Raw genomic sequence first — 12,253 nt, 5'->3', positions numbered from 1 at the left:
CTTCTTACTCCTGAAGGCTCCGATACTCAGCCCAATTCTAAAGCCATGTTTATTTTCCAGATTAAAATAGCAGAGGTCCATGGAAAGGGGATCCATTTCCTAGTTTCTGATGTGGTTCAAAATCAAACAAATGCTCCTAATTTAGATCACCTCTTTGAAATAATAGAAAGGCCCAAAGGTGTTTAAAGTAGCAGTAATCTGGGGAGAGGGGAGTAGATTAAAAGCAACAAAGGATCTTGGCCTTTGGTCAGATGCCTGGTGATCTAGAGGCCATTCCGTCCTGGCAATGTCAGCCTAGCCATTGCTAGTACAGAATTTAATCTCCTCGAGGACAGGTACTTTGTTCATTTATGCCATCATAGTATAAAGTTTCACACATTCCATTTCTTACCTTTCAGAGCCCATTCCTGTCGTCAGCTCTGTACAATAACCCATAAGACACACATCCTCTGACCACGGTAGTATTTGGAGCTCCACTTTCCAGATGAGGAAGCCAAAGCTGTAAGAGATGAAGTGAACAAAGTTTCAGGCCATGCCCCAATCATTTGCTCAATCTGCTTACTTACCACCACCACCACCACCCCCCCCCCCCCCCGGGACAACTATTTAGCCTTTTGGAATCTCTCGTCCCTCGTCCCTGATATTACCATGACAACATTCTCCACCTCACTAGCTCCTGCAGTTTTAAAGATGATGATGGATATAAGCACATCTAACACCAAGCCCCGATACAAAGGAAGGGTCTAGCAATGCTTGTTAACTTGGAATCTGTGGGCATGAATCGAACACCTGAGATGGAAAAAGTGTTGACTGGAAAGTTCTTCCTGGAAGACCTCATGTGATACACATTAGAAGTGTGTCAAGAATATTCTAGGTGGCCTGTTGGCATCAGCAAAAAAATCAGAAGTGATCAAAAGATCTGCCCATAGACAGACACAGCAAAGTAAGCACACCCCCACGCTATAGAATTCTACCAAGCAACTAAATAAAAAGTTAGGTGATGCAGGGGTGCCTGGGTGGCTCAGTTGGTTAAGCATCTGACTTTGGCTCGGGTCGTGATGTTGGGGTTGTAAGTTCAAGCCCCACATCAGGCTCTGTGCTGGCAGCTCAGAGCCTGGAGTCTGCTTCAGATTCTGTGTCTCTCTCTCTCTCTCTCTCTCTCTCTCTCTCCCTCTCTCTCTGCCCCTCCCTTGCTCATGCTCTGTCTCTCCCTCTCTCTCAAAAATGAATAAACTTAAAACAAAATTTAAAAAACGTTAGGCAATGCAGTACACCCTGATACAGCAACATCTAGAAGACATATTTTTGAGCAAGAAAAAAACAGTGACAATTATATGCATAAAAGAATAAGCAACACAGATTTGCAAAAGACATGCCTGTCTCCTTCCAAAGAATATACATGGAAATGCACTTGAAGAAAGGTTTGCAAGAACACACACAACACCAATGTTTCAAGTACTAAATTGAGTGCAAGGGTCAAAAAAAAAGAAGCCAGTGCTATCTACTATATTTTCATTCTTAACAAAGAAAATCTGACCGTGAATTACTGATGCAACTAAAAATTAACAACAAGGAAACACTTGAGGCGGTGGAAAGTAACCTCAGGTTGTTTCTAGCTAAAGATCACCTCCTTGATCTACACAGCGCTAAAATAACTAAGAATAAGTAGGAAAAAGACACATCCAACCACTTGCTGAGATCAAAAACAAAAGGGTGAGAAACAAGCTGATTGACTGAATTCTTTTTGCTTTAAAATTTTCATTTTATTTTATTATTATTATTATTGTTGTTGTTGCTTTGAGCTGGCTGTGTCCCATATACACAGTGCAATTATCTTTCCTCAAAATATCATCACTCAGTGGAATGATCTCACCACGTGAAAAACAGGTTTGGCACAATCGTTGCATATTGTTGGGAAATTATCATCAACTTTCTTTTCTCTCGAAAAAAATTTTTTCACAATGACACTGATGAGTTCTGTTGTTTTCCATACAATACTTTAACCCAGTTTAAATCCATAGTCTGCATGAAGTCCTTGAAGAGTGACATTAATGGAGGAAATGTCCTTATAAGACAGAGCGCTGAATCCAAAATACGATTCTGCAGGACTTACCCCACGTGAACAAGTGCAGATTCCCCCAGCGCTCCCCAAGCAACTTGCTCTTAGCTGCCCCGCACATACCCCTGCTGTGCGGTATATGAGTTTCTACGCTCATAAACCCTGCTTCTGGAGCCCCAAATCACATGGGCCAGTTTGCAGAAGGGGCTCCAAACCCACATGGCAGTTTATTCTCTCCCCTTGCCTGACTCTGCCCATTCTACTGGCTTTGGATGCCATGTTTTGGCTGCACAAATGTATTTCTTTAGTCCAAATCCCCTTTTCTGAATCTTCCGTTCATATGCCCATGGCCTCTTTGGCATCTTTACTTGGATGATACGTGTGTATCTCAAACTTAACATGTTCAGAATGTAAACTGTGATTTTTTTCTCTCCTAAATCTCTCCTTGTTTCCCTTATCTTAGTAAGTGGCCCCAACATCCAAAAGGTGAAAGTCATCTCTGACTCCACGGTGTCCCCTATGTATCGCCCATATTCACAGGCCCTACTGGGTTGACCTCCAAAGTGTCTCTCAAATCCATCTGCTTTCCTTCTTCTGCACTATCACCAGGAGGGAGTGAGCCACCACTGCCTCTCACCTGGTCTAGGGCCATCCCTCCCCACCTTCTTCCCATTCATCCTTGCCCCCCTCTTTCATACGATGTCACTCCTCAGGAGCTCCCCTCTACTTGCTAGATGGGATGCTACCTGATTCATGAATCATTTAATACAGCCAATTAGATCTTCAAGCGAAAAGAAAAAACAGAACAAAACACAGTATCACTCCTCTGCTTCTAATCTCCTCGACGACTTTCCACTAAACCTACCTTAAAACCCCAGCTCCTCACTGGAGGCAGCAGGACGAGAGCCTGTATAAATCCCAGACCGCAACATACATCCTGCTCCCTGACGTCAGCACACTGTAATCTATAATGTTCTCGAAAACAATCTCTTTCCCCTGGATTTTTACATCCCTGGTTCTTTTTTGCCCTTCCCTATCACCTCCACATACAGCCTTCCACAATGCCCTTTAAAAAAATTTTTTTTAATTTTGTTAATCTTTGAGAGAGAGAGAGAGACAGCATGTGAGTGGGGGGGAGGAACAGAGAGAGAGGGAGACACAGAATCCAAAGCAGGCTCCAGGTTCTGAGCTGTCAGCACAGAGCCTGATGCGGGGCTTGAACCCATGGACTGCGAGATCATGACCTGAGCCAAAGTCAGACACACAACTGATTGAGCCCCCCAGGTGCCCCACAACCACACCCTTTAAACTAGGCTCCACCTGTTGGAAAAACCACTTTGTTTCCTTCGTACCACCAGTCACAAACTTTATTTACACTACCCTCGTGTTTATTTCCTCATTATCCATCGCTCCCACAAGAGCAGGAATCTTCTCTAGCTTATTTATGGCCATAGACCCACTGCCAACCTGACCCAGAGTTGAGATGCAAACAATAGTTTGTGGAATAAATGACTCAGAAACCCATTTATGGAGTCCGGGGCTATGTGTTCAACACTTTGACAGGGGGCAGGGGGAAGGAAGTACTTTATAAAAGGCGTAGAGTTAAAAGCCTCATCTCTGCCCTTAAGTATGGTGTATTCTATTGACGAGACAGAATCTACACAGTGAAAAGGTGAAGCCAACAACATAAGCCAGCAGATGCTTGAATATTCAATATAAGTCTTAAATTTTATGCTTTTAGTCATGTGGAGTTGGCCAGAGGAACTTCTGGCAGAGCAGGACATACAAACACTATACTTACAAATAAAAGGGGTAAAGTCACAAAAGTTGGAGAGGTGAGAAATAATGAGCTCTGGGGTACTGAGGAACAGTTTTATGGAGGAGGCTGAATTTATACCAACCTAAGACAGGTCAGAATTAGTGGGAACTACTCAAAACCACCTAGAGCTATAGCCTGATGGTCCTGGAGTAATGTAAAAAATAAAGAGCCCCTTCACCTACCAAATAGCAAGACATTTTATTCTCTCTCCGGTATCTCCCGTACCGTGGAGTTCTGGCAACTTCCCAAATCAACGCAGAACTAGAATGCTGTCTAAGACTTCTTTAGCTCTCCCAAACTCCTAAGTCCCTCCCCCCCACCCACCATGCCTGCATGGTCCCCTGCTCCCCAACCCAGTGACTGACTCAATTGTACTATTTTTTTTTTAATTTTTTAGCGTTTATTTATTTTTGAGATAGAGAGAAACAGAGCACAAGCAGGGGAGGGGCAGAGAGAGAGAGAGACACAGAATCCAAAGCAGGTTCCAGGCTCTGAGCTGTCAGCACAGAGCCCGACGCAGGGCTTGAACCCACAAACTGTGAGATCATGACCTAAGCTGAAGTCGGACACTCAACCAAACTGAACTGCCCAGGCGCCCCTATTTTCTTGAGGCTGAAGAGAGGAAAGGAAACCCTCTCCTGAGAAACAATCGGCTGCCATCTCTGCCTTTTGTCTGGAGGGTTCTCCTCTCTCATCTTGCCCCTGCCAGCTCTAGCCAGTTTTGGATCATTGGCCTCTTTCCATAAGCAGTGACGAGTCGGGACTTGGCAAGACAGCGAGGGCCCTACACTAAACCTCAGGAATCTTCCCAGCTAGAGGCAAACACATGTTCTCCATCTTCCCCACCTCGTTCACCTAGGGCTGTGACTGGTCCGAGATCCAAGGTCTTGCCTAACAGATGGATCCTGATGCAAAGTAACTTGGAAGGAATGGGAAAACATAAACAAATAAGAAATGCACATGTTTCACCACTCAACTATTTCTCTTAATAATAATTCCAGGAACCAAGGGGGGAGGGAGCAAAGTTCAAACGTCCTCTATCTCTTCTGAGTCCACAGCTAAAATTCTTTCCATACTAGACCCTCATGTGATTAATAAGAATACAGATCAAGAAATCAAGGCGTATTCCAAATGAAGAGAGGGAGAAAGCTTGGATTGAGGGAGAAAGCTCTACATTTGGTGTGCTCAAAAGACAGTAAGGGGCAAAGCCGGCTCCAAAATGTCCATACAGGAAAAGTGCAAGAGTGGCAATTTGGTTGGAAGGGTGTACAAGAGGAACGGACGTCAGCCGTATCTGCATGGAAAGCACACGGCTGTGACGCAGACCACTTGCTTCTTTAGGCTGGCGGGACTGTGGGAAATTACAGAAGGGACTGAATTTCCCTCCAGCCACCTCATGGCACTACCACTGATGAAGAGACAAGAGACAGGTGTAACCAAACTGAGGATGCCCACTGAAGTAGTGCGAAGGGAGGGCCGGAGACCCCAGGCAGAGGACAAGACAAGAACAGGTGAAGGTCTGGAATAGGGTGGGAACAGTGGGAAGGAGAGGGAAGATCCAGGATGCCTTCCAGGGGGGAATTCAATAAGATGCAGTGACTGGATGCATTTTGGAGTTGACGGAGACGAGCGAGTCAGAAATTCTCCAAGGCTGCGGGCTTGGCAGGCTGAGTGTATGTCAGGGAAGTCAAGAGGAGATACGAGGTTTGGGGAGCAGAGTGGTGAATTTGTTTCTCCACCTGCTAAATTTGAGGTAACAGCAGGATATACAGGTGAAAATGTCCAGTATATTATTAGAGATATAGGAGCCAGGCCCAGACAGAGTGCCTGGGGTTTGTTAAAACAACACAGGCTGAAAAACTCACCTAAAACACACAGACACTGCAGTGGCTTGGCTGAAGCCTCTGAAGCTTGCAAATTGTTCTCGGTTCTTTGCGATGCCCTGAATTATAGATATATAGCCCCCAAGGCTTGTGACACCCAGGTCTTTCTAAATAGCTATGAGTGCAAAGATTCAAAGGGTCAAGAAATGTATAGGAAATCTTCCAGTTCGGTCTGAGTTTGGGGCATCTGCCTCCTACCTATATGATTCTTACCATATCTGGCTACTGCTATATATCTATCCATAGCAACAGAGCACCTGTTTACTGTTATTAATTTTTCATCTTTTTGTAAATCAGTAGTGGATTTTTTTTACCTAAATAAATTTAATTTACAAAGCAGTACTACTGTGAGTGAAAAAAATAGCATCATTTTTTATTAATAGAATACAATTGTAAAAATAGAACTAATGGGAAGGAAGACATTTGATTTAGCTGCTTGCTAACTGTTGTGGTGGGCATTTGCCATTTTTTGCATACATGGCCTCTGAAAGTTCTTCCTTTATGGGGAAGTCCAAACTATAGGGCCTTGACTTCCAAAATGGGTGCTGAAGAAGCTCACAGCGTCCTCTCCCCATCCCCAGGCAAGTGACTTAGACTTAGCCAGTCAGATGCTCTCGCTCATGACCTTGAAACTTAAAAGGAAGGAATCAAGGACGAAGGGACAGTCATAATGAATTCACACTGAGGGATCCAAACAAGGGTGCAAGGTTCAGTGCAAATATCACCCACATGCCCATGTAGCCCATTTCCATTGTGTTTTCTTCCTTAATTTCTCAGATTTTGTAGACTTCCTTTGGTTGCAGATATGGTGAGTTGGAAAGCATCACCCCCAAAAAATCATGTCCGCTCAGAACCTCAGAATGTTTTGTTATTTGCGAACATGACCTTGCAGGTGAATTTGCCTAGAGGTCATTAGAAGAAATCCTGGGTTTGGGGTGGGCTCTAAATCCAATGCTTGTCATCTCTATAAGAGAGAGGACACCCAGAGACACGCAGAGAAGACAACGGGAAGGTAGTGGCAAAGACTGATGTATTGACAAAGCTAAGGAATGTCAGAAGCCACTAGAAGCCGGACGAGGCAAGAAATGGTTCTCCCTAAGAGGCTTTGGAGGGAGTGTGACCCTGCTGTCACCTTGATTTCAGATTTCTGGCATCCAGAACTCTAAGAGAATAAATCTCTGCTGTTTTAAGCCACCAAGTTTACGGCAGGCCTGGGAAACTAATAGACTGGGTTTGGGGATGTCTCTTCTGATTATATGGATTTCCATATATCTGAACTATGCCTTGGATGAAAACATACACTCATCCTGTTGGTAATTAGCATTTTTCTGCCCTTTGGGCCCTCACCTTCTGGGAGCCACCCAATTTATTTTTGGAAGTGGCTTCTGTTGTTTGCAACCAAGGACCAGGTTGAAATGCCTTCCAAAGTGTATAAGCCTGGGATCCATTTCTTGCTAAAATGAAAGAAGCAACAGTTAAAGAGTAGTTGTAGTATAACAGCACCAAATTTGACTTTCTCCTTGGGGCAATTGGAAAGACTGAAAGAATTTGAAAAGCAAATCTGTGATTTGGTATTATTTGGTGCCACATCTCTTTTCTGCTCCAAGTCACCTAATATAACACTGGTGATATGTCTCACAACTTGGGAAATGCCAATTGAGTAAATGCCCCAACTTCACAAATAGCGTGAATCTTGGTAAGGCAAAATAAAAGGACTTGTCTATAATCCTACCGATAAGCCAGGAGGAGAGCCAAGCCCTTGACCCTGTCCTATATTTTCTCATTCAATACCCCACCCCACACTTTTACTACACTACGCGTATCTTCTTAGGGTTTCTATTAACTATATTTTCAGCTTCGGTAAACTTCATGCTCTATCATCTGCCCTTCATGTAAATAGAGTGAGGATACACCTTGCTCTAGAAAACTCTAGAATATGTCCGAGCTACCTTGCCTTGGCCTCCAGCTGCCCTCCATCAACTAGGGTGCTTTTCAAATGCAAGCCAACCAGCCTGGAGTCTCTTACCCCCGTGCTCATTAGGCTCTCATACTCCGGACCAGTATCCACCTGCCCTGATCATCCCAGGGCCAGTATCAAACAACCCCATTCCCCAGGGCCCACCAAGATCATTCAAACCAGCCAGTCCTAACACATTTATCCTGCCCGGCCTGTTCATTACCTCAGAAACCACAGGAAAGGCTCTTGCCACACTTCCCCCTTTCTCCTTCCGTGTCTGACCAGCCTCAGTGTTTTCCAGTGTGGCTCCCTCCTCCTGGGGGCTGTGAGTAACAAACTATCTTTTCAAGGGTAGTCATGTCCCCATCTGTTGGTCTCGACTCCATCTCAAATTTTCTATTAGTACACTATATTTTAAGACAGGACTCTCAAGAAGGAAGTGTATGCCTTCAGCTGCCATTAACTGGGACAACTCTGATAACCTTGAACAGCATCAGGGTCGAGCATGATGACATTTACTTCTTTCACTATTGCCCCATTCTCACAGGAGATAAAGAATGTCCGGTGCATTCTTCAACACCACGCATTAGTACTCAAGTAAAAGCTTGTGAGGGAGGCAGCATAGCTCTGGAGGTGGCCTGCATGGTTTCAATCCAACCTTCACAAACAACTGGTTGTGGCAACTTGATCAACAGTTAACCCCTCTAGTTCTGATTTTTCCCCTCTGTAAAATATCAGTACCACCCTCACAGGGTTCTTATGAGGATTGTAGGACCCCATGAAATTAAAGTGCATAGGACATGCCAGGGAAAGAGTAAAGAAGGGCTCGCTAGAAACTCCTAACTAGACCAATCAGTAACTTCAATTAATGCACATCAGAAAAGATGTCCCCAAATCCCACAATTATGGTGGCTTGCACTTGGTGGGAACTGAAAAGCTATTTGTCTATTATCCAAAAAGAACTCATCTACTGCACTGACCATTTATTGAGTACCTTCAATATACCTTCCAATATACCTATGCCTGGCATAGACAATGAACATATAAAAACAATTAAGTTCATTCTACGCCTTCTAAAGTATTCCAAACCTAGACTACTTCCTATGTAGGAGCCAAGACAAGAATTCCCTTGACTGGAAGAGAACCTTTCAAAAAGGGGAAAAAAAAAATAACTGATTTCATTGAGTTTTATCTTTTGTACTCACCCAGAAATCATGATTTGTTAATGGCTCATGAGAAAGCACTCCAGCCCATGTCACCGGACCATAGAAATCACAGTGACCTAGCAACAGCACAACTACCTTATGCCCAGTCAAAGGTTCCAATAACTCATGATAACTCTGTAATGGCTTAACATCCAGGTCTGAAAAGAAAGGCTATTTTCCTGGAACCATTTACAGAAGCATTCTTCAAAAGTGATTCATTCTTGGTTGGAACTCTTTGGCATGTTTGGGGATCATTTATCAAGTGTGTTTACAACAAAGGTCTCTCTCCACACTTAGGATGTGGGGAAACAGCCCCTAACACAATAAAAATAATTCTAACCACCAAAGCAAGCAGACAGAGACTCTGGACAGTCAGCTATAGGTCAAAGCAGACAAAGTGAACATGAAGAAGCGGGGCTTACGCCAGGGCTCCAGGGATGATTGTGTTCTTCAAAGAAGCACGTTGCCTAGTTGCTCACTGCTGCTGAAAATCCCACCATTACAGCCCCATGAGAGTTCTGTTAGCTCTCTGCTTTGATCCTAATTAAAATGCAGAACCTGAAGGCTGCTGTTGAGAGACAACGCCCCATGAGTCTCTTGCATTTATTCATGTCTTGTGACTGCTGTTGTAATAGGCTATTCTTTCCAGAATTGTGTACAGCCAACAGCCTTGGAAGAGAGGGATGGTGTCTCCTTGTAGAGCAATGGGCACGTGTGCCGTTCAAAATAATAAAGCTAATGGCTCTCTCTGGGGCAAAGATTTGGGTTTCCTAAACTTAAGATTTCTCCCTTGTAACCCAGCCCATAATCCGTGGCACGTGCAGGCATCACCTGGCCCTCTTTGTGGTACCCTGTGGGAACTTACACTCGGAGAACAAGCACAAATCCTGAGACTCTGGCTACTGCCATTGCTGTGAGTAGTAAATGGTCCTTTGTCTCTGACCCAGGACTCTTGTGTCTTCAACAACATCTGTAAACTGTAAAGTCCTTAACACCTGTTGTATCATTCATGTTTCTTTATCAGTTGGAAGCTGGCTTTCAGGGGCATCTCTGTCAGCCTCTCCTCACATTTATAATATAAATAAAATGATATGCTTGCTATCTAGATAAGGTTCAGGACAAGTTACCTCAAGTCCTTTTTCAGGCAAGCTTCCTAAGTCCCTCTCACATAGAGACTCATAGGGCCACCATTTCACGTAACTCAGCTACCCCAAAGTGGGAGAAGGTTGAGACTGCTAAAGACCTAGCAATCAGGAGAGAAGGAGCAGAGAATGAGAAGTGACAGAAATTCTTCCAATTCTTGGCAGTTTTGTCAAAAGCCAACCCTGCCAAATATTATTATTTAATTCAAAGTCGTGATCGGTTCCAACACTCAGTTTATGAATGCATCTTTAGTAAGAGTAAAGAATAAAGAAAAACTCAAAATCTTTTGTATCCTGTATTTGTTTATTTCAGACCAATCTAATTATCATAATTAATTATCATGCTTAAATATTCTACTGGGATGCCAGGGGCTGCCAAACTACAGTGCACTGATGAGATCCAGCCCACTGCCAGTTTTCATAAAGATTTATTGGAACACAGCACACTCACTCATTTATCATCGGCTATGGCTGCTTTTGTGCTACAATGGCAGAAGTGAGTAGTCGAAGCAGGAACCAGATGGCCCGCAAAGCCTAAAGTATTTGCTGTCTGATCCTTTATAAAAGAAGTTTACTGACCCCTGGTAAACCCAAACTTTCTTCAGGTGCCCTTTCTAGCTGAGTTACTTTCACAAATAACAAAGCTGGTCCCCAACACCCCAATCTTTCCCCCTCTCCTGGAGTATTCCAGGTCCTCCCCCAGCTCTGTACATTTGCAGATAATATTCCTTCTGCCTAGAATTTTCCTTTAGTTTTAAATGTTTATTTATTTTGAGAGAGAAAGAGAGCACAGGAGGGGCAGAGAGAGAATTCCAAGCAGGCCCCACGCTGACAGTGTAGAGCCCAACATGGGACTCAATCCCACAAACTGTGAGACCATGATCTGATCAGAAATCAAGAGTAGGATGCTTAATTGACCGGGCCACTCAGGCGCCCCACTGCCTAGAATTTTCTTTATCAGAGCAGACTTCTCACCCCACTCCCTTTTCACCATCTACAGAAGCCCACCCTCCTCAGGACTCAGGCAGAGTGTGGTGCTGGATCCTGTGTCCCACTAGCGTCTCTGCTCTGCAGGAGCCCCAGGGTGGCATCCAGGCTGAGTGCAGGCCTCTCCCTGCCACCGTGAGGTCAGGCCAGAGCTCACCTCCGGCATCGCCGCCTCCTCGTGCGCAGCCCCGACTCACTCCAGTTCTCCGGCTGTCCCTCGTGTCCTGCCTCATGGCGACTGCACACGCCTCCCGCTTTCCTGCTTGCACACATCGCCCCTCCAGAAAGGCCTTTTCTCACCACCCTTTCTGACCTCCCCCACTGCCCAACTGCATTCCATCAAAAGACTCTATTTCCTTCTCGGGAACGATCATCAGGCCTGATTGTCTTGTTCCTCTTTTCATCTGCCTGATTTTTCTGTCTCTTTTCACTGAAATTAAGATCTGCAGGAGGCAAGAGCCCTACCTGTGTGTGGACATTTTCCCGGTGCCTAGAACACCGTCTGGATTCAATATACAGTAAAACCTTGGATTGCGAGTAACTCGTTCTGTGAGGCTTCTGCAAGACGAGCGAACAGTTGTAATAAATTTCAACTTGATAAACGAGTGATGTCTGGCAATACGAGTACTACGTGATGCTGAATGTCACATGATCACAACTGAGCCAATGGTTCCTCCCTCTCTCTCCCTCCCTCCCTCCCCCCCCCCCACTCTCCCTCTCTCACTGCGGGATTGTGGGTGACCACCTCCCATGCTCGGATGTTCAGTCTCAGGTCATGGTGTTTGGCAGAAATCAGTGATTTTTCAGAACTTTGGAAGGTGCCCACAACTGGCACTAGGGTATTTTTCGTCACTTCCAAGCACCTGTGAGCTGTCCTCTGCTTTTCCAGACAAGAGTCAGCCCAGGAATGCTTTGCTTCATTCTAGGTCAGGCTGCCTGCGGACCTAGACCCTTTCCTCTGCTGCCTTATTGCCAGTCACATTGCATACAGTACATGACAAGAGTTTATTAATAATACTGTACTATAGTCAACATCCGTGTGAGTGTATACAGTGGCCCCCATGCAGAAAAAGGTTCCATCGAGCCAATGGACAGCAGTGACTCCATTAGTGATCGTGAAAATCGTCCTACACAATAACCCTCCTCTCTCTTGTCTCCCTTGCACCAGCCATGATGGTTTTCAAAGGGAGGCGGTTAATTT

At 44.7% G+C, this 12,253-nt stretch overlaps 1 protein-coding gene across 1 annotated transcript in view; it reads right to left on the bottom strand.

The window, feature by feature from the left end:
* Positions 1-371: 371 nt before the first annotated feature.
* CBLN4 (cerebellin 4 precursor) overlaps positions 372-12,253 on the bottom strand; it is a 63,324-nt gene continuing 51,442 nt past the window's right edge. Inside the window, exon 4 of the mRNA XM_027046697.2 lies at positions 372-499. Coding sequence (XP_026902498.1) covers positions 414-499 — 86 coding nt within the window. The 3' untranslated portion in view covers positions 372-413. The remainder of the gene's footprint in view (positions 500-12,253) is intronic.

The sequence above is a fragment of the Acinonyx jubatus genome, chromosome A3 (assembly GCF_027475565.1).
Source record: "Acinonyx jubatus isolate Ajub_Pintada_27869175 chromosome A3, VMU_Ajub_asm_v1.0, whole genome shotgun sequence".
Lineage (NCBI taxonomy): Eukaryota > Metazoa > Chordata > Mammalia > Carnivora > Felidae > Acinonyx > Acinonyx jubatus.
The sequence above is the reverse complement of the archived record's forward strand: the minus strand, read 5'-3'. Positions and strand labels throughout refer to the sequence as shown.